Here is a 27,599-nt window from a genome sequence, read left to right as displayed (position 1 = left end):
GTTGCTGGCTTCTTGGGCTCTCCGGCTGACAGGAAGCCCCAGGAAGGCAAGGGACCACAGCTCTCCTGGTTACATCTCCTCTGCCCAGCTCAGGCCCGCCCTTGGGCATAAAAGATGTTTAAAAATTAGCAGCTCAGTTGAGGGTGGGGAAGGGTATAATTGACCCCACACACACTTCCATCATTTGCAGAATTGTGAACAAGGCAGCTTTTCAGTTACAAAGTTATCTTACTCTACCAATGCCTAGTGATGTAAGTGGCCTGGTGCCGCTGCACCTGCTCATTCTTGGTCTGCCTAGCCTAGTATCCCTATCAACGGCTGTCGGTGTGGTTTGCAATCTGCTTTTGTTTTATTCTCATCATGATGGTGGAGGATGTTGAAATATTTTGCTTAAGCTCACTGAATTTGTATAAACTTTATCCTCTGAAGCCGAGGAAGACCCTCCAAGACATTGTTCTACATGATGTAGTCTCCAATTAAGAAAATTTGTTTTCAGATAAGTAGAGAGCATAAATGTTATCAATGGATCACTATTAAGCTTGGCAAATGACTATTGATTTTTCAGTTTCACTTAAAAGGAGAGCAGAAAAAAAAAGAGGACTACCAGTCAAGGAGTCCTTCCGGTTGTGTTCTAAAAGAGTATCTCCAGAAGATTCTTCCTGCCAGAAAATCCTCTTGACATCTTAGAATGATACAGTCAAACACTGTTGCCTGACTGCTCAGTAGCAGTGGGTGAAAATTCCTGGTGAAAATCAAAACTGATAACGTCTTTACAAACACGCACTTAGGTTTGAACACAGAAGAACAAGTTGACTAGCTGTGTTTTGCTGATCTGTTGTACAAAGTAATAGAATATAAAATAATTCATGAAACTTGCAGGAATGTTAGGTTTTTTTAAAGTTATTTTATTTTTATTGGAAAGGCAGATATAAAGAGAGGAGGAGAGACAGAGAGGAAGATTTTCCATCCCATGGTTCACTCTCCAAGTGACCATAACAGCTGGAGCTGAGCCAATCCAAAGCCAGGAGCCAGGAGCCTCTTCCAGGTCTCCCACGTGGGTGCAGGGTCCCAAGGCTTTGGGCCGTCCTCGTCTGCTTTCCCAGGCCACAGGCAGGGAGCTGGATGGGAAGCGGGGCAGCGCGGATTAAAGCCAGTGCCCATATGGTTTCCCGGCACATTCAAGGCGAGGACCTTAGCCACCAGGCTATGCTATCGCGCCGGGCCCAGGAATCATAGTTCGTATTTCAAATATTTGTCTTAAAAATTATTTGCTCTCCAGGCAGTCAATTGTACTGTTTTGATAAGAAACGGAGGTAAAGCTTTCACTTTTTTGAGTAGTGTGAAAGCTACTCACAAGTGTGTCTTGCACACCAGTGTTGGTACACATGGCATCAGTTGTATGGAGAACATTTATAGTTCATTGCAAAAGCTGTAGGCCTTTCCATCACATATATTGAGAAGGAAGTATTTCATTGAAAGGGATAAGAAGCTAAAAATAGTTCTTAACAAAGTACACGTAGCTCTTGACTCAAGGAAAAACCAGTTGCAAAACAGTCTTGGGCTCTCACTCAGTGTTGCGTAATTAGCCTAGTAGACACAGCTTTAACCTATGTATTTACCCTGACCTGACGGACACTCCATCCTTGTTTCTGAATGGACCTGTCAATGCAAATCAGATGCTTTCTGGAGACTTTGCAGTCCCCACACTTCAGTGCTTCATTTTGCTAACACTGCTGCTGAATACATTTAAAGTTAGGAGAAGCCAACCTTGGCAATTAGCTGGATGAGTAAAAGAAAAACAGGAAGGCTAGCTAATAAGTTCTTAGTTCTGCAGCTGTGTTTTCCCCCCCCCCAAAAAAACTCCATTAAAAAGTCTTGTCTTTTAACCAAAAAGTGATTATAGCTTGTAATCATTTACTCCTGACTGATATCCTTTAATGTGGCAGAGAAGAAAATGTATATACTCTCTCTCATCATTGAACTTTTCATCTGAACTTAACAATAAGCATAAAAATTACCACTCTGTTTGATATTTGTGTTGCTAAAATGACTGTATCAGGAAGTTCACAGAACACTGCCGGATGTGGAGCCTTAAAAAAACCACACTTCACTCAGATGCACAGTCATTTGAAGCTTAAGGTGTTGCTAGAGATGCAGCTAGTGATGGAAAGCATCATTTCATTAAGAACTATGCCCTCGTTGGAGAGCCATCAAAGTCCTCATTTCTGCTCCTGAAATATCATTTTGAGCTTTGAGATCTGTCAACAAATCACCACATCTGTTGCACACACACATAACCAAACCTGCCATCGGTGTCAGGGTCACTTCTGTGGACCTCAAGAATTAAGGCAAAAAATTCTACATTTTTAAAAAGTCCTTTGCCTCACGTCTTCAGATAAAAATCCTCCCTTCGCCTGCTGACTCCTGCCTGGCGTGTGATGGGTGAGGCATGCTGGAGAGACAGCTGAGCAGCGGGAGTGACTTGATTAGAATCCTTTTTGTTTTTCAAGATTTGTTATATGTATTTATTAAGTCAGATTTACAGAGAGAAGGGGAGACAGAGAAAAGATCTTCCATCCATCGGTTCACTCCCCACATGGCCGCAACAGAGCTGAGCTGACCCTGGCCAGGAGCCAGGAGCTTTTTCAGGGTCTCCCACGCAGGCGCAGAGTTCCAAGGCTTTGGGCCGTCCTCGACTGCTTTCCCAGGCCACAAGCAGGGAGCTGGATGGGAAGTGGAGCTGCCGGGATACAAACCAGCGCCCATGTGGGATCCCAGTGCATGCAAGGTGAGGACTTTAGCCTTTAGGCTACTACTCCAGGCCCAACTTGATTACAGTATTAGGTCAAGCACAGTGGGATGGATTTAGTCATTCGGATCATTGCAAACTAATAGAGAATCTCAAAATCTCATCTAGACAGTAGTTTCAGGTTCTACCAGATCTTTGATCTCAATTGATAATTATCTAAATCGACTTGTTGATGTTTTGCTTTTCAGCTAGTTATTATGAGGCAATTTGGTTACCGTTAGTGGCAAAAAAAAAAAAAAAAAAACAGTGGGAAAACATCGCAAGATGGATGCGAAGCCGCGTTGTAGATGACTCACTTTTGAATCTGTTTTTTTTTTTCTTTTTTTTTTAATTGAATATTTCATAAGTTATTTTTAAATGGATGATCTTAGAAAAAATGAAGAGTGTCCATTGTACTCACATTTATATTCAGAGGCCAGTAGTTCTCAAAGTAATGAGCTTAAAAAAGAAAAAAGGGGCCAGGCATGATAACCTAGCGGCTAAAGTCCTCGCCTTACACATGTAGGGAACCCATATGGACGCTGGTTCTAATCCCAGCGGCCCGCTTTCCAACCAGTTCCCTGCCTGTGGCCTGAGAAGGCAGTCAAGACAGCCCAAAGCCTTGGGACCCTGCACCCATGTGGGAGACCCAGAAGAGGCTCCTGGCTTCTGGCTTCAGGTCAACTCAGCTCTGGCCATTGCGGCTACTTGGGGAGTCAATTGGAGGATGCGAAATCTTCTTTGCTGTCTCTCCTCTCTGTATATCTGACTTCTCAATAAAAAGAAAAATAAATCTTAAAAAAAAAAAGAAATAAAAACTCCTGAACTAGGCTGTGAACCAGCTGGTTAAGATGCTTGCATCCCACACAGGAGTGCCTGGGTTAGTTTCCGGGTCCTGGCTTCCAGCTCCAGCCCATTGCCAGTGCATGCCCTACAAAGCCATGGTGATCACTGAAGTAGCTGGGCTCCTGCCCACATGAGAGCTCCAGAGGGCATCCTTGTCAACCACCCTCACCCCGGCCCACAGAAGCCACCAGGAGAGTGTCCCAGTGGCTGAGAGATCTCACTGTATATCCGTCTCTGCACATCTCAAGTATGGAAATATTTTAATGGAATAATAATGATGTATCAGTAAAGCTGCTTCTCCAAGAAAGACTCATGCCAAGCCATGCAGGTGGGCCTTGGCTGCTCTGGGAAGCACCTGGAAGGTTAGAATGAGAGGGACGGAAGCCTGGGCCTGGGTCATGGGTGGCAGATCCTTCTCTGTCACAGAGGAAATGCTATATGCGCACTGGAGTGCCTTCTGCCCGCCCTTCGCCGGGCTCCCCCTTCTCTGACCTGCTACAGTTCATCTGCCAGCCTGCTGGGCCGGAAGTGCAGTCATGGCTGCCGTGCGGGGGGCAAGTCATCCGGCCTGACTTGGCTGGTTTGGTATTACGTAATCTGCTCTGTGTGTGTGTGTGTGTGTGTGTGTGTGGAGTATCTTCATTTAGTGGAAGTTTTCTTCTGGAAAGGAGTTGTTGCACTGCTTATTAAAGAATATTCCGCAAAGCAGAGAGCCGGGTGTAACCGAAAAGTTCTCGTACCTTCTTACCATTGCTCTGGGCTGACCACGCGACACGTTCGAAGTGTAGTGTTGGGGGCAGGTGGGGATATCCCTGACCCTATGGAGTTGTACCATAAAATTCAAAAATTGGTGTTTTTTTTTACAAAAGTGCAGTGTTTTCCGGACCTAGGCAGCTGTGGAGGCACGGAGGCTGTGTAGAACGTTGCAGCCGTGTGAGGTTTGTGCTTACGTTGGTTGTTGGAAGGACTGCTGCCTGGCCCATCCCCTGGCGGAGGCGCCCAGGTCACCCACATCATAATCCCGGCAAGCAGACCTCCTCAGAGGGTGTCTCTACATGCTGCTTTGAAACGTGACGTCCCAGCCTCGTGGCCAGAAAGATATTTCATCTAGAACTGGAGAGACCACATTTTAATAGTTACTGAAATTTTCCCATATTGTTGCTTGCCAGGCAGTGCACTGTGTGTTTCTGATGCGGTTAAAAGCTGCCATGTGTCCAGAAGGAGGCCCCCGGCGCATGCACAGGGTCAGGGAGGCTGGCTCCCAGGCATCCTGAGCCTCCCGGGAAGAGGCTGTGTGGATAGCCGTGTGAGTGGTGGGCTGCGTCAAGGAGGTTCACTCAGGGCTCAGGAAGGCAACACAGTGCTCCCGTAAGTCTTGACGGGAGCAAGAAGTGTTGAACACACACCGAGAGCCCACGCAGCAGAGGGACTGCCGGGGAGACACGACTGTCTTGTCACCAGGTCTGGCGATTGTGCATGCTGAAATGTTGCAGAAGCCGTCACTTAACATCATTGAACATTTAACATCAGGCACGAGATTACAGTGCTGACCCACATTCTCTTCAGCCCTGTGTGATTGTCACTCTCTTTGAGTCGCTGAGTTACATTTAGCTTCTTTGCCGGAGCTGCCTGTGTGTATTCATTACTGGAATACCTGCGGAGAGCTCTGGATGGTCCTTGCCACCTCGCTCTGCCCTCATCACTTCTCACCTGCACTCCGGTGACCTTGAAGTGGGTCCCTGACTCTGTTCCTGGACCGTTGTTGCTTAGAGAGTGGTCTCTCCTAATTGCCACGCCCGTTGCCGCACACATTGGTTTTCAAAGGCTGTAGATGCGTTCTCATCAGGACTCTGAGGCCTCTTGTGGGTTCAGGGTTAGCTTTTTTTTTTTTTGGCAACCCTAGAACTAAGGTCCCTGTTTTCCTTCTGGCTGCTGCTCTTAGCTGCTAGTAGACACTCTTGCTTGATTCCGTGGGACTGGTCAGTGGCAGCTTTCAACAGGGCTGTCTTCCAGGCTAAGTCGGGGCGTGTACGATTGTGATTGTTTCAAAACTGCAAAAAGAAAAAAAAACAGTAACGATAATCCTAGAGGATGTAGGTAGGGACTTCTTGCTGGAGAAGGCAGGCAGATAAGAGGCCACATGTGGTGGATCCTGTTCGCGACGGGTCCTGGAAGAAGAAGGCGACCCTCCTGAGCCTTAGGCCAGGCCGATGGTTCATAAGAGGGTGCTGGACAGAGCTGTCCAGGTCCAGAATTCTACCTGGGAGTCAGGACTGCCTTCAGCAGAGGCTGCTGCTGGTGAGCGTCTGCTCTGTGGCTGCCGCCTGCGTGGGAGCAGAACGGGGTCGGCCACGGGCTGAGAGCAGTTCTCCTTGGGCCCGCACAGTCCTCCCTGGACCCGCCGAGCTGTGCCTCCAGGCCTCCGTCGGGTGGGTCACGCCTCGCTGGCAACATTGATTTTATGTTTATTAGCGAAAGGACAGAATATGAGATTACCAAATAAAATATAATTTCAAGTGTTATTAATGAAAGAGTGTATTACATTCACTTGTAATGAGATCCTGGTGTTGCAAAATGGTTCCTTGTAATGAATCCCAGGAAATCAATGAAAAGTTTAATTACAGTTGTGGCAGTGTTGTATGAGAATATTGCTTTGGTCAATTTTAGTTGTACAATTTATCAACCCGCCGTGCCTTTCTCTTTTAAATTAATTGCTTTGATGAAGTAAGTATAAATAGGGTCTTTGTTAGCTTTTGATCTTTTTTAGAAATGGATGAGAGAATTCAGATTTCCTCCTCAACAATAGTAATAGTTGCTATCATTTTTACCTGCATTACCATTTATAATTTTTACATTTTAAAACTACATAGCGTTTCCGTTTTGTACATTTAGTCATTGTTGAGGCTTCCTAAAAGATTGGTCGTTCTCCTTTGTCAGTTTTTTTGCCAACCACTTTCTGCCTATTCTCAACTCATCCATAGACCCCATAATTTAAAAAAAAAGAAGTATATGCTGTTCTATATTGTTTACCACCCATTCAATCTCTGGCATGAATAAAAAGAACACTGGGACGCCTGCACTGCTGAACAGTTTGGCTTCCACGCAACCACAAAGCTCTTTCAGCTTTTCACTGAGAAGGTTTTTATTAGCAGCTTTTTAAATTTTGACAGTGCAGTAATTACAGATCTCTCTTGTTCGTTATGATGTTCACGGACATTTTAAAAACTTCTGCATAAGTGCCAGGGTTGTGGTCCCACAGGTTACTACCTCCTGCAAGTGAGAACATCCCACGTGAGCGCCAGTTGGAGCCTTGGCTGCTCTGCTGCCCCTCAGTGGCCTGCTAGTGTGCCTGGGAAAGCAGCACCTGCACCCAGCCCTGGCCATCTCAGTCATCTGGAGAGGGAACCAGAAGATGAAAGATCTCTCTCCGTCTCTAACTCTACCTTTCAAATTGATAAAATGAATCTTAACAATAAAAATTTGTTGGGGCCCAGCGCGGTGGCCTAGCAGCTAAAGTCCTCACCTTGAAAGCATCAGGATCCCATATGGGTGCCGGTTCTAATCCCAGAGGCCCCACTTCCCATCCAGCTCCCTGCTTGTGGCCTGGGAAAGCAGTCGAGGATGGCCCAAAGCTTTGGGATCCTGTACCCATGTGGAAGACCCAGAGGAAGTTCCTGGCTCCTGGCTTAGTTTGGTGCAGCACTGGTCGTTGCCGTCACTTGGGGAGTGAATCATTGGACGGAAGATATTTCTCTGTCTCCCCTCCTCTGTATATACATCTGACTTTGCAATAAAAATAAGTAAATCTTTAAAAACATAAAAATAAAATAAAAATTCTGTGTAAAACGTAATAGAAAATGTTGGACTAAGCCTTTAGCAGTATCTGAAGGAGCTCTTTATTTGTGACGCAAGGTTCACTGACTCCACACCAAACAAGTCACTGCAGGTGTTCTTTTCATTCCTGCAGTTGTTTAAGAGTTGCCTTCTTTTTCTGCTTAATGTTCAAGGCCTTCAAACACAGTCGAGAAATCACTTTGATTTTCTCCATAGATAGAAGCCATTTGCTTAGTTTGATTTTAAGAGGCGGAACCCCACAGTCTGTTTTTTCTTAAGTTCTCCCATCCATACAACTACCAGTCTTCTCACAAAATGGAAATCAGATACAACAGAGAGGTGGCCTAGGTACTGGCTTGTCTCTGACCCACTGTGAGGTGGCAGAGCGCTTGCCTAACCTGCCTGCGGAGCCGCTGCTGACCACACTTCCCTAGCACCAGCCTGTCCCCACAGGTCAGCAGTTTATGCCTTCACATCCATAAAGAAAGAGAAAAGAAAGAAAAAAACTTGCTCAAAGAAATGTGCTGTTGGAGTACCCTGAAGGGAGCTTGGTTATTCGGCACCTTTCGTGATGGTCGTCGAACACGTGCAGGTGACGTCAGAAGGACTGGCTCCCTGTTTGCGCACATGGGCAGACTGCCTGCAGCTACTGTGTGCAAAGCCCCGAAATGTCCGCAGTGCTGGGTGGGTGGGGCATGAGTCATTACAGAGTTGGAGCATTCACAGTTTTCTCCCGGGACAACTTCTCTCTTCTGTTGCCGTTCCCAGCTCCATGTGGTCCGTTGATATGCCTTTGTACCTTACATGCGCTGCTGTGCTTTGACTTGGAGCCCCACCTCTGGACCAGGCAGGCCATCCATCCTGCCAAGCAGAGGGTCCAAGGGAGCAGACAGCCTGCTTTCTGGTGGCAGAGAATCGCCTGCTTCTGTCTGCCTTCCTGCTGTCCCCGCCGATCACGGAGGCCTCCTGGACTTCTTACTAGCTTCCTGCTTGCCGGCAGTTCCCCATCTTCTGGTAGTATTTGTCCCAACTGATATCTCCCTTTCTGAACCTCGCTCTTCTGTCTGCTGTGATCTGTGCGCATCTCCTGTTTCCTGGAGATCAATCTTGCCCTGGGAGATCTGAATGCACACCCCATTTGGGGAAGTACTGAGTGCAGCACCTGCCCAAGACATATTCTTTCTGGAGACTTCTAATTTGAATCCCAGTATGTATATATTGAAGTCATTTTGCAAACTACCATTGAACCTAGCCACCCCCCCCCCAGAAAAATACAGAAAATATCAAATAACCTGAGTGTGATGTCAATCTTAGGATAGTACAGTGTATGTGGTGCAAGTACCAAGGATTTGTTTAGGTTACCAATAAGACTCAGTTGGAATATAGCACTACCATTTCTTTCTAAGGTATAGTTGTTGGTGTTAGTGGGCCGTCTTGCCCCGTGTGGTACAGCCACTTTATGTCGTGGAACACAGATGCATGCTGGCTCGCCCTCAGGATTCTCGCCCTGTTCTCTCCTTCCCCTGTGTTTGAAAGAACGGTGGGGCTCACGCACTGGCTACTGCCCATGCTCCCCATGAATGATCTCACTCATCCGCCGAGGGTCAGCCATGGTCTCCTTGGCAGGTGACCCGAGAAATCTCTGTCTCACTGCTGTCTGCTGAGCCCTGCTCTTCAAGTCTCATCTACTTCCTGTGTGTTTCTGCCTAGATGCACGAAGGTCCTTGAGAAACAGCATGCGGTCCCAGACTGGCTGCCTCCGTCTTCTCTCCCCCCACCCTTCTTTCCTGATTTCTGTCCATGGCACCGTGTTTTCTAACCACGTCACCGGAGTGCAGTACTTGACATGTTCTTCTCCGCTGTTTTGTCTTCTGGCCTCTCAGTTATTAGGTCCTAACCATCCTCGCACCCAAAATCACCCCTCGTAAATCCTCGCCTCTCCCCTGGACGGTACTTCTTCCCAGTGGATTAATGATGTAGCCTCTTAACTGGTTCCTCTTCAAAGTGCAGCCCTCGTAAGTGGCTGTGCACGTTGCTGCAGGCTGAACTTGCACTTGTAGATTGCTGCCTTGATTTAGATTGTCAGTGATACGCTACTACCTGCCAGCAAACTATTGAGAGCTCTTCTTAAAGTTCATGGAAAATGCATATTGTGGATAACCATACAGATGTTTTTACACCAGAAAGAAACATACTGTTCAGTTCCGTTTTTCCATAAACTTTTTGATGTCTCTTTCTGTAACCTCCTCGGCTGGATGTGGGAAACCACCGTCCTCCTTCTTCCAGTGTCACTGCTCTCGACCTGGCCCAGAGGTGCTCATCAAAATACAGTCAAGAATCTCCCCGACAGGGCTCCCCTCTTCACGGCTTAACATCCCAGTGAGGAGGCTGGATGTAGTAAGTACCAGGAAAGAAATAAAGGAAGGACAGGCACGTGTTTCACTTAGTAGTTGGGATGCCCGTGAAGGTACCCACATTCGGGACTGGCATCGTGCCATAGCAGCACAAGCTACCACCTGTGATGCCGCCATCCCATACAGGTGCCAGTTCATGTCCTGCACACTTCACTTCCTGTCTAGCTCCTTGCCAGTGGCCTGCGAAAATCAGTGGAAGATGACCCAATTATACCCACATGGAAGACCCGGAACAAGTCCCTGGCTCCTAGCTTTGGACCAGCCCACATTGAATCTCTCTGTAACTCTGATTTTATTTAAAAATCAGTAGAAGGAGGAAGGAGGCTCTTGCAGTAATGGCTTGGGTTCTATCGGGTTTCTCAGCCTCAGCACTATTGACGTCACAGGCCAGAAAGTTCTTTGTTGGATATGCCATCCTGCACAGCACAAGCGAGATAGTAAGCAGCATCCCCAGCTTCTTCCAGCCAGAAGATCAGTGACAGGCTCCCCAGCTGTGGTGTCCCAGAATGTCTCCAGACATTGCCATGTGTCCCCAGGAACACCACCACTCTGTGGGAGAACCACTGAACCAGCTGGTGGCTGTCGTGATGGGCTAAAATGCAGTGAATGATAGAACTGACCGCGCTGTGGTCGAGCGGGAAGGAGGCGCTGCCCAGTGCCTGCCAGTTTCTGCTTTGAGAATCTAGGTAGACAGCGTCACACACTTCAGCTTCTTGACCTTGGTCTTCCTTGTCTTTGTACCTATCCTTGGCATTGTCTACCTGAAGTTCCAACTTCAACACCATCTTCTTGATGTTTTCCCAGACTGGCTCACCAGTGGTGACATTTTTGCCCTAGACAATTTCTACCAACACCGTGTCGGTTCCACTCTTGGATGCTTTCTGGTCCTACCAACTTCTGTCAACTCCAGGAACAAAAAGCTCTGGGGCTACCAAACAGGAGCAGCTTATTAAGCGGCTGCTTGAATTGCCCAACTTCTCTTCTGCCCCTTGCCTCTGTGGCCCTAAGATGACCATCACATACTCGGGCTCTGGCTCCAGGGCCATCTACGGTAGTCCTTCACCAGGCTTGTTTGGAGTTTGTCGCAGACGGGGGATGAGGGAGGGGGTCCTTATTATTTCTTACCTCATGTCCTGGTTATTAGTTTGTCTATCATCACCTTGTCTACCCAACAACAGAAGGGAGATTGTATAAATCTGTCCATTAGACTGCCCACTGCTTAGCACAGTACTGCCTGAATTTGCTGCTCAGTAGAGTGTGGTTGCATGGTAAGTAAATGACAGGATGTGAAAGACAGGTCTTATTATTTATTTACTCACAGTATAATATAAATAACACATTTCTGTAATTACCACATGAGCTTTCTAAAATCAGAAAAAAAAAATTAATGTTTGAAGATGGAGCTTACGTGTAGTTTCTAGGTGAATGTCACCGTTTGGTTTCATGTGGAAGTGCCCTTGTTCTTCAGCTCTGTGGTTCGCACAGCAGGGATCTTGCTGGTAACAACTCTGCCTGTTTCCCTGCCGCAGCTCTGGTTGTGAGCACCACTTCAGCCGGCTACGCCTTGGCCCCGGGACCCTTCGACTGGCCCTGCTTCCTGCTCACGTCGCTGGGAACAGGCCTTGCATCCTGCGCCGCCAACTCCATCAACCAGGTCAGTGTCACAGTGCCGTCACTCGTGCCCAGGTGCCACTGACAGACCCGGACAACTTTCCAAAGTCATGACTGCTGGTGGAGAATCACTGTGAACTTGAAAGGCTGTGGATCCTGTAGAGGCTGGTGTGTTGAACATCTATTCCTCTTGTCTTTGTATGCCAGTGGTTTCTAAATATGATCAGGTGAGGCTGCAGTCAACCTCAACAAGGGGACTTTAGAAAGTCTGTGGAATAGAGCTGAAGGATTCGTTTGTCTTAGTGCAACAGAATTTTGAAATCCATCCTTAGTGGGTTTTTTCCATAATATTAATTTTTCCAAAAAGTATGAAGACCCTTCATTTACAGGAATTCAGAGAAAAATTTTGTACCTAATAAACATCTTTTAATTCCATTTTCCATGAACCTTTTGACATACCCTCATAGGCTTCCAGTGACTGTGGAAACATGCATTAAAAGTAATGTGTCAGAGCTGTCACAACCTTGTATTGTTGGTAGTGTCTAGACTTACCTATATCAGGGACATTCCCTTAATCCAACCATAGTATGGGCTGTGCTTCCTTCTTTTCTGTTTCCTTTCTTTCTTTCTTTTTTTTTTTTTAAGTTTATTTTTAGAGGAAAGACTAATCTGACTTGCAGAGAGAAGGAGAGACAGATCTCCCATCCTTCTGGTTCACTCCCAAATGGTCTCAATGGCCAAAGCTGTGCCGATCTGACCAGGAGCCAGGAGCCAGGATCTCCCATCCGGGTACGGGGTCCCAAGGCTGTGGGCCATCCTCATCTGCTTTCCCAGGCCACAAGCAGGGAGCTGGATGGGAAGTGGAGCTGCCGGGATTAGAACCGTCATGCGTAAGGGATCCTGGCACTTGCAAGAAGAGGATTTAGCCATTGAGCCATTGTGTTGGACCCCTTGCTGTACTTTCTTGAATTTCTTTGCATTTTTAAGCCACCGTGAGCCAAAGCAGAATTTATTACAAATAAGCATACTCAGCTCTAAAAAGCAATCAATAACATAGTTAACTTAGTATATATATAGAATCATATTTAAGAAGCGATTAGCGGGTCCGGCGGCGTGGCCTAGCGGCTAAAGTCCTCACCTTGAACGCCTCGGGATCCCATATGGGCGCTGGTTCTAGTCCCGGCAGCTCCACTTCCCATCCAGCTCCCTGCTTGTGGCCTGGGAAAGCAGTTGAGGACGGCCCAATGCATTGGAACCCCGCACCTGTGTGGGAGACCTGGAAGAGGTTCCTGGCTCCTGGCTTCAGATCGGCGCATTGGTCCGTTGTGGCTCACTTGGGGAGTGAATCATCGGGTGGAAGATCTTCCTCTCTGTCTCTCCTCCTCTGTGTATATCTGACTGTAATAAAATGAATAAAATCTTTAAACAACAATAAAAAAGAAGCGATTAGCATATTTTAATGTCTTTTTTCTTCTGTTATTTTAAACATCGAATAATTTCCCCAAGTATGTTTCCCCTCGCCCCCGTTCCTTGTCACTGTGGTCTGCCATAGCCTTGTGACTTTTTCATAAGATGCGATAATGAAAAAAATCTTGGCAAACACTTAAGGAAAACCATTGACATCACCAGAACACCCAAGAGGAGCTGGCACAGTCTTCAACAGGACTTCACGTTTCCAGCAGGAAAATAGCTTGGCTGGTCAACACAAGTGGCCAGCCTGCAGGATGCAGACATTTAATTTGATAATGACTAAAAATCATTGTGTTCCTATAATGTAATATCGGCTCTTTGGGGAAAGATCAATCTATTTCACATAAGTTTCTGTTGTCATTTTTTTTTTAATGGCAAAAACAGTCTTTCCGTGAGATAAAAATAGTTCTAGTGTTTTACCAGAAACACTGTCCAATTCTGTAAATCAAGTCTCATTTTCCCAGTGGTTACTTTGTCATCGTCCCCTGTTTCTTCATAAACAGAACCCTCGTGGTCTCATCATGCATATGATTTCATTGAAAACTTGCTATGAGTTAAATTGATTTATCTGGAGTTTTTGAGTCTTTTTTTTTTTAAAGGCTTATTTATTTTTTTTGGAAAGCTAGATATAAAGAGAGAAGGAGAGACAGAGAGGAAAGTCTTCCATCCATTGATTCACTCCCCAAGTGGCTGCAATGGCCAGAGCTGAGCTGATCTGAAGCCAGAAGCCAGGAGCCTCTTCCAGGTCTCCCATTCAGGTACAGGGTCCCAAGGCTTTGGGCTGTCCTAGACTGCTTTCCCAGGAAACAGTCAGGGAGATGGAAGGTAAGTGGGGCCATCGGGATTAGAACCGGCGCCCATATGGGATCCTGACACTTGCAAGGCAAGGACTTAAGCCGCTAGGCTACCGTGCCAGGCTCTGAGTCTTTTTTCTTTTTTAAAATCACATTGGGCCCGGCGGCGTGGCCTAGCGGCTAAAGTCCTCACCTTGAAAGCCCCGGGATCCCATATGGGCGCCGGTTCTAATCCCGGCTGCTCCATTTCCCATCCAGCTCCCTGCTTGTGGCCTGGGAAAGCAGTCGAGGACGGCCCAAAGCTTTGGGACCCTGCACCCCTGTGGGAGACCACAAAGAGGTTCCTGGTCCCAGCATCGGATTGGCGCGTACCGGCCCATTGCGGCTCACTTGGGGAGTGAAACATCGGGTGGAAGATCTTCCAATCTGTCTCTCCTCCTCTCTGTATATCCGGCTTTCCAATAATAATAAAATCTTTTAAAAAAAAATCACATTAATTTGGTTGTAGATCTATGTTAAGAATTTAGAACAGGGCCATTGTGGCTTTCAGCTTGATTCTAAATCAGAAAACTTCATTTCTTTATGAGAACCTGTATCAATATAAACTCCAGCAAAATGTTTAAAATCGCCGTACAGGGATTTGGTGGGTGGGGTTGAGAGAACTAAGAAAGCATTTAATAGTGAGAAATCCGCAACTTTTACTACAGATAAAAGTTGCCATGAGTTGGAGATACTCCCTTCCACTCCAAAGAAAATGTATTTCAAGAATTTAGCATGAAAATAATCTGTCAGTTACGGCAAGGAAATATCTGGAGGGGGAAATGGAATGATTTTGATTTAGGTAAGAATGACCAGACATGGAACAAACGCCAAGGTTTTAGACATTTTCAAAGGATTTGTGGGTTTAGCTGGCTCCTTGGCTTTGTTAATCTGTCGTTGTATTTGCTATAGAGGGCGAGCTGGCTTCTATAACATTTAGAACCACTGAGGAAAGCCACAGAAGCTATGACGGGGTCCCCTCCAGCACCAGCGACAGGCAGGATCCGCCTCTTCTGTGAGCGTCTGCCTCTTGGGGGGGCGGTTCCCAGCGCCCAGCAGCATGTTCCATGTCCCCACGCCGCTTTGCTTCCCAGGGGGGCCCTCGCTGTATTTCTCCATCTTTGGTCCCTCAGCCCCAGGCCCACTTCAGCCACCTTGGTTCCTCATCAGTGCCTGTCACTCCAGTGGTTTTGTCCTCTGTCCTGATGGCTGTTGTCTACTACTTGTATGGAATTCTGATATTGTTTGAAAAGCACCACAGCACTTAAAAAAAAAAATCTTAATGCTTCCCAGCATAGTAAAGTTCTAAAATAGGGGCCCAGCACGGTGACCTAGCGGCTAAAGTCCTCGCCTTGAACACACCCGGGATCCCATGTGGGTTCTGGTTCTAATCCTGGCTGCTCCACTTCCCATCCAGCTCCCTGCTTGTGGCCTGGGAAAGCAGTTGAGAACGGACCAAAGCCTTGGGACCCTGCACCCGTGTGGGAAACCCGGAAACAAGTTCCTGGCTCCTGGCTTTGCAGCACTGGCTGTGGCGGTCGCTTGGGGAGTGAATCATCGGACGGAAGATATTTCTCACTGTCTCTCCTCCTCTCTGTATATATCTGAGTTTGCAATAAAAAAAGAAATCTTTTTTTAAAAAAAGTTCTAACATAGTAAAGTTCAAGCTTCCCAAATTACAATATGTCTTCCATGATATGTTGGAATTATGTCTGGTCTAGGGCTGTTATGCAGTCTCATAAGTGTCAAGATTTATTTCCTTGAGTGATGGAGTAACAGAATAGATATCAGAGAGCCTCCGGTTAGTTTCCCAAATGCCAGCCATCACCAGGGCAGGGCCAGGCCAGAACAAAGAAGCAGGAAGTCCACCTGGGTCTCCCATGTGGACGGCAGGAAGGACCATCATCTGCCACCTTCCAGGCACAGGAGCCGGAAGCGAGGTTGGAACTAGGAAGTAGCTGGGACTCCAACCAGGGAGTCCAGTATGGGATATGTGCATCCCAGGAGGAAGCTTAGCAGCTGTGGGTCTCATTTAAACACAAGGAGAGTGAAGCCTTTTTCATTAGTGCTTTTAAGTAGTGTAAGCAGAACGAAGAACGGGCAGGCAGCGAGGTTTGCCCTGGCGTGTTTAGACAGCAGAGTTGAAGGAAGCCAGAGTGGGCAGCTCTTTGCTTTCTTCTCGAAAGCGTGTGCGCCCCAGCCGGCCTGAACAAACGTTCCTCAGCTTCCATTAGGGTTCTAGAGGAGGCAGAATTACTCTGTGTTTATTAAAAGCCTCAAGTAAGAAAGATTTTATATATGAAGTTATTAAAAAAAAAACCCTCTTTGAACTGTTACTCTTTTAGTTCTGAGTGTTTCTTCTTTGTACTCTTTCTGGGAGCCTTCTGTGGAAGTGGGAAAAAATAAAGCTTCAGAAAGCAGTGCCCGCATTGGTTTTAAGAAGAGCAAAATGAGACTCAGCTTCTGATTTATGGAGCAGAGACTGTTGAGTGCATGAAGAGATACGTGCAACAAACCGCTAGCATTAAAATGTTAAAGAGAAAAGACACGCGTGTTTTCTAATATCCGAACTTGCTGCATCCGACACCGTGGGGCAGCTTGCAAGTGAGTGCTTCCAGCAGAGGACGAAAGCTGTGCGTTCGTACAATGTTTCTGATTTAACAAATGAAAGATAGAATGGTCTTCGCCATCCGAATCTTAAGGAACAAGTGAAAACCTGCACACCACGGACTACATTTAAACAGAATGACTTAAAAATCAGAAAAAGATGAGCGTTATTTGGCAGTCACGGCAACTGTGTGTGAAAACTGTGTTACAGTAACAAGCTGCCGTTGGGATCATTTTGCTCAGATTACCCCCAACCTGAGGTTTATACTCTCCCCTGCTCGGGTGAGCCAGGACCAGCTGGATGCTGAAAACACTGAAGATTTGTCAGTTTTCAATAACCTTTATAACTATTCCACTTATTGCTAAGCATTCTTATTAATCTTTTTTTAAAAGATTTATTTTATTTTTATTACAAAGTCAGATATACAGAGAGGAGGAGAGACAGAGAGGAAGATCTTCCATCCGATGATTCACTCCCCAAGTGAGCTGCAACGGCCGGTGCTGTGCTGATCTGAAGCCGGGAACCAGAAACCTCTTCCAGGTCTCCCACACAGGTGCAGTGTCCCAAAGCCTTGGGCCGTCCTCGACTGCACTCCCAGGCCACAAGCAGGGAGTTGGATGGGAAGTGGAGCTGCCGGGATTAGAACTGGCGCCCATATGGGATCCCGGGGCGTTCAAGGCGAGGACTTTAGCCACTAGGTCACCGTGCTGGGTCCAGTTCTTATTAATTTCTTACTCTGATTTCAGAATTAAACTTTATGATAGGTATGTATGTATGCATAGGAAAAACACATAATATGTGGCTACGTATTCTCCTGAGTTTTAGGCTGCCGCTGGATATTAGGTGGTAGAATGCCCACTGTCTTATTTGTGTAGTACAGGTTACTTTAGCAACCTATTTTTTTTTTTAAGATTTATTTATTTATTTATTTATCTATTTATTTATTTATTTATTTGAAAGTCAGTTATACAGAGAAGAAAACCTTTTGTCCACTAATCTAAAGCTAGGAGCCAGGATCCTCCTCCGGGTCTCCCATGTGGGTGCAGGGTCCCAAGGCTTTGGGCCGTCCTCAGCTGCTTTCCCAGGCCACAAGCAGGGAGCTGGAAGGGAAGTAGAGCAGCTGGAACATGAATCAGTGCCCATATGGGATCCTGGTGCACGCAAGGCGAGGGCTAGCCCCTAGGCCACCATGCCGGGCCCAGCAATCTATTTTTATTTTACTTTTTCCTCTTGGTGTATTGATGTTGCAGCAGAGAATAAAGAAAAATCCTTGCGCTTATGGTAGTTGGATCTTGCCACCCAAATGCAAGCATATTTCAGAAAGTATGGGAAACTTAAATGAAAATATGCTTATTTTTGGTGTAAAATTAAAAATGTAATATTTTCATAATATGCATTTCTACAGACTAAAATTCGTAATATGCATGGATTTCAAAGTTTTATTGGGTTTTAAAAATCTTTACATCCAAATTTTTAAATTTCATTTTTCTTGAAGTATTTTGTGTGGCTTTGTAGATCTTTTTGTTAACATTTTAGTTAGGTTAATACACTCTTCACACACTGATCCTTACAGGTAGGTGTATGTACATTATTACATAGATATATTTGAATCATATATATAGTAATTAAAATTTAAGCACATACATGTAAATATATGTAAATTACCTATACATCATGAATACCCTGCAGTGTCAATTCGAGGGGATGTCTTATGAAAAAGTTTTATGCCATAGTAAACCTCTTTTCATTCCATTTCTTCCCAAACTTTCTGAAGTACCTTCGTATTTCCTATGTAGTGATTTTAAAACTTATATGTGGGGGACCGGCGCAGTGGCCCAACTGGCTAATCCTCCACCTGCAAACATCTGCACCCCATATGAGTGTCTCAACAAGACTGCTCCAGTTCCCAGCCAGTTCTCTGCTGTGGCATCTCCCTGCCGCAGAGAGTAAGACAAAGCCTTGGGACCCAGCACCTATGTGGGAGACCCAGAAGAGGCTCCTGGCTCCTGGCTCCTGGCTTCTGGCTTTAGGTCAGATCAGCTCTGGCTGTTGTGACCCTGTGAGAGTGAACCAGCAGGTAGGAAAATCCTTCTCTCCGTCTCTCCTCTGTAAATTGGCCTTTCCACTAAAATGAAATGAATCTTTTAAAAAAAGAGAAAAACTTTTTACCAGGAACTCAATGTGACTGTGCCTCGATTTGTTGAATTGGCCCATCTTTATTTGACCTTTTAGGGATTTGCAGCTCTTTTGCTGGGTTGAAATTCTTGTAGTGGAGTCATGCCAGACATTCTCACTTACTTCTTTTGATAGATTTCTAAAGATATGTGGTATGTCCAAAACTGTGCGCCTTTCCCTTTCAAGGTTTATTTATTCATTTAATTGAAAAGCAGAATTCTGGGGAGAGATAGAAATATAGAAATAGATCGATTTTCCATTCACTAGTTCGCTTTCCCAGTTGAGCCTAATGCCTGGGACTGCACCTGGCTGAAGCCAAGAACCTGGGATTCCATCCACGTCTCCCATGCGGGTGGCAGGGGCCGCAGCACCTGAGCCATCTCTGCTGCTTTCCCAGACACATCAGCAGGGAGCCAGAACAGACACGGAGGAGCCAGGACTCAAACCAGCACTTAAACACGGGATGCTGGCAACGCAAGGGCTGCTTCATTAACTGAACCACAGAGCCAGCCCCTGTGTTGTTTCCAGAATAAAAGGTTTAAAGTAGAAAAAAAAAAAGAGCTCATTTGAAGTAACTAAATGTTTTCTTTTGCTGGTCAAATCAACATACAGTTCTGGTTGGCAGTGCAGGAAAGTGCTCATCGCCAACGCTGTGACATAGCCTTGGCCGTGTTTATAGGTAACATTTAAAGTCTATCCTTTTAATCCATGTCATTTTATTTAATTTTTAAAAATTATTTATTTAAGAGCTGGAGGGTGGGAAAGAGAGAAAGGAAACACGAGCTGGGCTGAGCCAAAGCCTGAAACTCAATCTGAGGCTCACGTGGGTGGAGCTCTGGCCAGCGCCTCCCACCCGTAGGAAGACGGGAGAAGGAATCCGAGCTAGCCATCCAATCCAGGTCGTTGGTGTGGGATGTGGGCGTCCTGAGCCTGAATTGTAACTGGTAGGCTAAACGTCCACTTCAGGTTGTTTTGATTGTTTGTGAGATGGCGTTTGCTGATTCATGAATGTCTTACTGCTTCTTGGCCGTTGTGTTGTGTTCTGCCTGCTGGAGTTGTTGGGATGTCTTTGGTGAGTCTTCCTGCTGCCCACAGATTGGACAGATATGTTCTGTAGTGTCTTGTCAGTTTGGGTTGAACTGCACATATTTTGTGTTATGTTTATGCTGTCGGGTCTTTCCATTTTTAGTGGTGGGCTTTTCAACCTCAGCATGGTTTTTTGTTTGTTTGTTTGTTTGCAGTTTGCACTGGATTGCTCTTTGTTGCACCGGGGCTGGGCTATGCATTGTAAGATATTTCCAAGAAGTTCCAGCCTGGACCCACTGGACACCAGTGATCTCCCCCCACCATGCAGTTGGGACATTGCTAAATGTGCCCTGTAAACTAAAGCCACCCCACAGTTCAGAACCCCTGCTGCACTATGTATTTCGGCTTTTTGCTTTAGCTCTGAGGTCTTTCCTGAAAATCCTGGCTGCAGTTTCTACCTTGGGCAATCCTTGGCTTACAGTTCTTATCCCGTCGAGAGCTGTCGTTGAATGCCCTGCTTTATGCCTGTGTTCTTAGTGTATTTATGAAGTATGCCCCGTTACTGTGGGCGCCCTACTTTGGATAAGAAATCCTGTGGTCTTGCTGTTTGTCTTGCATCTCTGCCTCCTATTAGTCTGTAAGCAAGGCCTTGTAAGAGTGTCTGTATCAGAGGCCTTTTGGATGCTTAAGTGGGTCCGTGGGACAAGTGGACTTGTCCAGAACGTGCACACCCAAGGTCACCTGGCATGCCTCAGTGTCACTCTCTTTGAGAGTAGAGTTTTGTAGCTCTACTGCCATTGGCTCATTGTGCTGCGTGCATACATACACACACACACACACACACACACACGGCCTGAATAATCTTTTGCGTCATTATTACGCTGCTGTCAGTAAACTGTTCCAGAATCTTCGTTACTTTTGTTGGTGTGTGTGTGTGTCCTGGATCTATATATGTATGGAAGGATGGATGGATGGATTGCTTGCTTGCTTGCTTGATTGATTGATTGATTGATTGATTGCTGTGATCCTGGCAGAGCTCTGCTGATAGCTGTGATTACCATGGCTTCCCAGGTCAAATGGTGTATAAAGGGGAGCGGCCCTGATGATCAGAACTCCCTTTCCCGTGTTGAGCCGAAGTCAGCTTCCTTCGAAGTGTGGTCTTCTTCCATGGGACGGTATTTGCCGTGTATCACTTGCTAACTGTGGTTGATGTGTTATTGCATTTAACTGTTCGTTTGTATCTGTTCCACAGAGAATTTTAAACTCTTCAGTAATGATGAGCTCTGCAGCCTATACTTCCATCACTGCCCACATGCATGCGTTCTGAAGGAGTAGATGTGAAAGGGGGGACAGAGGAGAAAGTGGCCAGAAGTGTCCGTTATGGCAGTAATTGCAGCTAACACTTTATTCAGCACTTGCTATATAACAGGTGATGTCCGCAGTGGTGTTTTTTTTTTTTTTTTAGACGTTAGATGTTTTGAGGGAGTCTAGGTTCGTGAGATTTTAAAAGCTACCTCTTTGTGAAAGATCAAAAAGCTGATGAGTGGGTACATGAAGTCAGCTCTTAGAAGAACCATTGATGTTCTCGGTAACTTTTAGCGAAACATACAAGAAAGGCACAAAACATCAGTAGAGTTTTAGATCTGAGAGGTGGGTTATAATTAGAAAGGTAAATCTGATAAGAGCATGTTATCTTAAGGAATCTATGTGTCCCTGAATGTTTATGAAGCATTTTTATGAAAGAAGGAAGTTGGAGAGATCAAGAGGTGTGAATAAGGCAGGGTCAAGAAGAGATGTGTTTTTGTTTGATGCTGACAGAACTTGACTTTGCACAGCTGAAATAAAGTAGGAAGGAAAGGCTTTGGATAAAGAGCTCAGGATTCCAGGGTGGGGAGGCAGGGCCCGAGGGAATTGCCAGCCCTTTAAATACTAAAGGGAGAAACGGGTAGAGATGTTGTTCCCATTTTCCCACCAAATATGGAATTAATATCTAATGCATCTTTCTCCATTTTCCATTTCTCTCATGTCTCTTCTGTTTTGACTATGCAGTCTGCCCGGAGCAATAGGAATTGGCTTTCATCTTCCATGTTGAACAAAAGTGGTTATTAAATTGCATGTTGTCTTCTAGGAGAGTAAGATTTACGTTAGTAAATACCAGTGATGTGATGTATTGAACATCATCCATGTAAGAGAAAAAAAATCATTGTGTGAAATACAGTGTTTTCTTCCTAGTGCTGTGACTTGTCTGACTTTGATGTTGTAACTGGTGGGCAGCTTGCGTTCATTCCGCGGCCTCTGGCGTTCCGACTCGTGGTGCATTCAGATGATTCGGATTAGCTACTGAGCTTGGGTAGGTTTGCATAGAGCTTCCCTGAATGCATTGTGGGGAAAAGACGCCAATGAAATATGGTTTTCATATATGAGAAAGATAATGAGCATTACTGAGTGTTGTTGAAAAGAAAACGCATTCTAAAGGCAGAGTCTCTCTTCCTGAATCTATATAACCCTGATAGTTCCTAAATTACTTTTGATTCCCCTCCCCAGAATGATCCAAGTGGGGTGAGTTTGACATTGGTTATTTATAACCGGAATAACTCCAGGCGAAATTTTGCCAGCAAACGCAGAGATGGTCATTTGAACATGTATTAGTTTAATGGGTTTTGTTTGTTTGTTTGTTGCAATGTATACGCCCTGGGAATGGTCATTTCTTCCTTTGCTCCTCGCGATTGCTGCAAGGAGGCGTTATCCCAGACTTGCTGCGAAGTGAAGTGAAGCCCCATGACACCACAGCTGGAAATGCTGAACCTGGGAACAGGACCCGGAGACGCAGTTGGCTGAGATGTCCTGGTCCAGTCACTGCCTTGGAGTGGGGCTGTTCCCATTCATACCTCCCTTCCTGATGCTGGAGGTGAACTATTGAGACGAAATTAGCCATGGAAGGGCAAGACCAGGTGTTGTCTGTGATGACGTCAGGAGGAGTTAGCCGCACCTAGGCCTGCAGCAAAATAAATGCTCCGTTGCTGTTAGCTATTAGCAGCTTTGCTAACAGAAAATGTTGGTCTCTCTTTGGCCCTCCTCCTCCCTGCCTTGAGCCATGGAGTATCTCCTAGCTCTCAGTTGGGGTCTTCATAGAGAGTGGGAACAAGTTCACGATCGTGCTACTCTGAACGCACCCACTCTTTGACCGCGAAAGCTAAGCAGGGCCGGGCCTGGTTAGTACGTGGATGGCAGAAAGGGAAGGGAAAAGGTGTCTGTTTTCCTTAGTAAACCGAGAGGTGTAGGTTGCACAAGTTGAGTAGTCCCTATCCGAAATGTATGGGACCGGATGTGGTTTGGATTATTTGCTTCTTTGTGGAAACAGGAGGAGGCTGGAGTATTCGAATGTACCGAATAGGATGTTGGCGATAGCTGAGTGTAAACACGGACTCCTGTGTTTCCTACGTGTGTTACACACAGGCCTTGCGTGTGCTTTGATACAGTATTTTTTCGCGTTTTGCCTGCGTCATGTCATGTGAGGTCAGGTAGAATTTTCTGCTTGTGGCATCATGTCAGGGCTGAGAAGGTTCGGGATTTTCAAGCATTTCGTATTTCAGACGTAGGATTAGGGATGCTCTGCCCATACTTGCAAACCGCGTGTGACTATGCTTGTTTCTGTGTCACTCAACGTCCATTGGTTTTCTGCTGTCGGATAATACTGAAGTTACATGTGCAGTTCTGATTAGTCAAAGAAATGTTGGAGGGAAGGGATGATGTATCAAAAACTGTTCGGTGGAGGCACAGTGGAAATGATGGAAATGGCGCCGGTACGCATTTGCAGAGCTACTGAAAGCAGGATGACACACAGAGGGCGAGAGACAGAGACAAACAGGCCTTTCCTCCTCCGGTTTACCCCGCAGCTAGCTACAACACTAGGGCTTGGCCATGAACTTAAGGCGTCCCCCACGTGGGTGGCGACTGCTCAGCCGCTTGGGACATTCCTCCGCTTTTCCTAGCGCGTCAGGGAGCTCGAGGGACAGCTGGGGTTTGAACCGGTGCTCTGATAGGAAATGCCCACATCACAGACCTCGGCTTAACCCACTGTGCCACAACAGCGCTGATCCGGAGATCTGAGAGGCTTCTGTCTCTGGGTGGCGTGTGATTACACCTGGGTGGAGTGGCTTCGAGACTGCTTTCTTCCTAGCCATCCGTCTCCCTGTCACTTCCAGCCAGCAAAGGCGAGCTATCCTCTTGTTTAATCTGTGTGCTTTTCTTGGCAAACTGTGCCCTGGGACGCCTTGGTCCCTGCGTGTTCACCCTCTCCTCGTCTGACGATGCTTTGCCTAGATCTACATGGGGTGGTGGGGAGCACTGGAAGGAGTAGGAATTGGGGTGAGGGGTCGGACAGTATAGCAGGTGTTACTGGTTAGGACTGTGTGCTGCTTCAGCCTAGACTGGCTTTGGAGAATTCTTTGTTGCCGTTCCTATGCGGTCATTGAAGTCCCGCCTGCTGTAGGTAGCCATTAGACCTTTAAAAATCTGTGTGTAAGTGATTAAGTAAATCCTAAAATTCACATTTCCATGACCACCCAGTCTTGTCTTATCGATTTTTCTAAGAAGTTTTAGAAAATATTGTTTGGCAAGAAAGGGAAATTACTTACCTGTGTGATTAATCTTAAGGAAAATTTCACCGTGGCATTTCCTTTAGATCCCATGCCAGATTTCTCCCGGAAGCAATGATCACAGGGGGAACAGAGACATTGTAAAGGATTTGAATGATGGAATGTAGAGATAGGATGAAACAAAAGAGAAAGTTCGGTAGTTAATAAGGTTTTTGTGCACTTGTAGCGTATCCCATGCGCTCAGATACAAGGCAGCCTTAGAATGCTGAGAGGCAGTTACGGCTTTGAATGCAACTGATGTTTTCTTTAGTGCTTAAAAGGTATTTAACTGCACAAGTTCAGGGAGAAAGAACATGACCAGTGAAGTAAAAGCCCGCTGTAATATCCGGACTCTTCATTCGTTATCCCAATAAAGTAATGGTTGGTTTTCTTGGTGTTGCGCTGAGCAGCAGTACGCTAACAATCCAGACAGTGCTGTCGCCAGGTGTGTTGAGTAAGGAGGATTAAGTAAGTGTGTGACATTTTGGGAACAGCTGGCAGATAAAGGTCCTCTCCCCCACCAGTGTTACTGATGTCCTAGACTAATTTAAGATTTTGGGAGATTGGATATAACGTCTAACTCCAAGAATATAAGCATATCAAGGCTACATGCTCAGTTCTTACCTTAAATGTGTCAGGGATTTGTGAATGAAAATATCAGCAAAAGCCAGAATGGACTGAACCCAGCTTCTCTCCTCTGTATGTCCCTCTCGTGAGTGAGTTATGGCCGAATGGCCAAAGAGCTTATTTAAATGAGCCTGTGGTTGATCTCGCTTGCCCAGTTGCGGAGAATCTGTCTTCTAATACGTGTCCTAATCTGTTTTCCCGGAAGAAGAAAAGTCGTCGTTTGTAAGTCTTCCAGCAGGTAGATATTCAGCCATCCCAAAATGATGTCAGGTTGTGTGAGAAATGACCATTTCCTAAGTACCCGAGACCATTTAGGCATTCAGACTTCATTTAACTGCCTTTGAAGGGTAACTGAATGTGACTCAACCAGTTCCCACTTGCACAGAGTTTTATTCATTCTGTCTCGTTCTTGTTAAAGTTATTGCAGTGGGGGAAGACTGTGGAAATCTTCTTGATTTCCCCCCACCCCCCACTGGAAGATCATTTGCACTCGGCGAGGCCCAGAAAGCAGACCCTGCAGTACGGCAGTAGGGAGAGGCAGTGTTCTCTGCTGCTGCTGCTGTCTTAAAAGTTGTTTTCTCGGTGGATCTTTACCCATTTATTGTTTACTTCTGCTGGAAGTAGAGCTGTCAACTTGAGGCTGGTCCGGGAAGACATATCGGTAAGGCAGGACAATAAGGTACGTCGAGGCTGTAGCGGAAAGTCAACAGCGCGTCAGGTGTCCAAAGGAAGGTGTGGGGAATGGTCATGTCTACCAGTGGAGGTCTGGGAAGCTGCTCGGAGAAGTGACCAGAGGAGGTTAGATGTATGTTCAGGTGCCCATGAGAGGAGTACTCAGAGGGCAAAAGGAACATCGTGAGGAAAGGCCCTGACAGGTGGAATTTTATGGATGGGAGCCATTCAGGGAGTTGAGCCACTAAGACCTGAGGTGGGAATGATTTTGCGGGACAGGTTGCTAAGAAGTAGCAGGAGCAGTTACGAAAGGCCTCCCAGGCCTCCGTACAGCAGCCAGACCTGCCCTGTCATGTTGGGCGACCAGCAGTAGGTTTTAGGCAAGACCCCAAGAGAATCAATAGCTTTCTGCAAGTCTTAGGATTGGACGGAAGTGCCTGCCTTTCACCCACAGCCCCCCTGTGGTCCGGTCCTCCTCAGGCCTCTTGTTCCTGTCGCCTGGCATGTCTTAACCAGATGGTCTCTTTAGAGCTCGGAGAGCATGTCATCTCTTGAGCTGACATCTCCCAAGCACCCAGTGAGTGCCAGACACCACGCTGGCTGTGTGGATACAGACGGCCTCAACTTTCTTGTGGTTAGCAGCGGGGTAGTAGGAGACGGGCAGTAAATGTCTGGACAGGCAGGAACTGGTGGGATGATGCAAATGAAAGCAGAGGCCCCCGGAAGAGGCTTGCTTGGCTCTCCCGCTGGCGTGCCTGGTCAGCCCTTCCCCTTACACCGCACCAAAGGGCCTTCCTGCGTAGTGCCTTTTCCTAGTCCGTGTGTGCCTTTCACCCACAGTGGTTTGTTTGTTGCCAGTTATTCCCTGTCTTCTCAGCACCCAATTGGAAGGTCAGCAGCACGGGAGACCAAGTCTGTGTGTTCCTCACCTCAGGACTGGCACCCAGGAGATGCCCAGAGAAACACGCAGGAGGGAGTGCAGGCTCAGGAGCCAGGCGGCCCTCCCGTTAATGCTGTGTCTACCCCTTAGCTCTGAGCCTCGGGCCTGCTGACTTGACCTCCAGGAATGCAAGCTTTCTCCTTCGGACACAGGTGTGGTTATGGAGTGTGTTAGGTGATGCAGTGCTCAAAGGATTCAAATGTCCCACGCCAAACTGGGTGGTTCTGGTGTACGAAGAGAGCTCTCGGCATTTGAGCCCTGCCGTGGGCTGTGTGCCTGAACAGAGCCTCCCAGAGGACTCGGTTGGCATCCACCTGTCCCCTGGAGGGCTCCAATCTTCTCTGAGAGGACAACTTGGCACCGCACCCAGACCTTGGCACAGGTGATCATCGGGCCCATCTCCTCTCCAGGGTCCCATTTGCTGTTGCTGAACCTCATTTCCCATCCCGTAAGAGCTTCCCTCTGCTCCTGTTCGCCCGTTAAATGGCATGTGGTGTGATTCACACATCCTACCAGTCCTCTGAGTGTACTGTCACCTGTGCCCCTACGCATGTGAAGTTAACAAGGACTAAATCATAGAACCTTTTTCTCCTGTTTATCTGTTGTTAGTTACTTCACTCCGACCCGAGCATGTAGAGGAGAAAGGAACTCTGCAATGCTGACCTGTACGTTAGCGCAGAGTTGATGTGAGTTACTGTGACTGCTTATCAATTTTAAGAAATTATTAACTGCAGATAGAAAGTGGAAAGGTTTGTTTTCTTGGTTTTGTTTTGGTTTGTTTTGTGTAACATTTGTTTTGATTTTTCTTTGAAAGGCAGAGTTCTGTCAGCCCTTTCACTTCTCAAATGGCTGCAGTGGCTGGAACTGGTCTAGTCCCAAAGCCAGGAGCCAGGAGCTTCTCCCGGGTCTTCCACCTGAGTACAGGGGCCTGAGAACTTGAGCGATCCTGAGCTGCTTTCCCAAGCTGTAAGCAGGGAGCTGGATTGGAAGTGGAGTCACTGGACACAAACTGGTGCCCATAAAGGATGCCAGTGCCAAAGACAGAGGATTAGGCCGCTATGCTAACTCACCAGCCTTGAGGTTTGCTTTCTATAAACAATGAAGTGGTTTAGATCCTG

The 27,599-nt window shown here is 46.5% G+C and overlaps 1 protein-coding gene across 1 annotated transcript in view; it reads left to right on the top strand.

Moving 5' to 3' along the window:
- LOC101529893 (protoheme IX farnesyltransferase, mitochondrial) overlaps positions 1-27,599 on the top strand; it is a 130,669-nt gene that overhangs the window by 21,474 nt on the left and 81,596 nt on the right. The window contains exon 4 of the mRNA XM_004594883.2: positions 11,412-11,536. Within this exon, the coding sequence (XP_004594940.2) occupies positions 11,412-11,536 (125 nt within the window). The remainder of the gene's footprint in view (positions 1-11,411; positions 11,537-27,599) is intronic.

The sequence above is a fragment of the Ochotona princeps genome, chromosome 17 (assembly GCF_030435755.1).
Source record: "Ochotona princeps isolate mOchPri1 chromosome 17, mOchPri1.hap1, whole genome shotgun sequence".
NCBI classification, from domain to species: domain Eukaryota; kingdom Metazoa; phylum Chordata; class Mammalia; order Lagomorpha; family Ochotonidae; genus Ochotona; species Ochotona princeps.
Note: the sequence above shows the minus strand (reverse complement) of the source record. Positions and strands in the feature narration are given on the sequence as shown.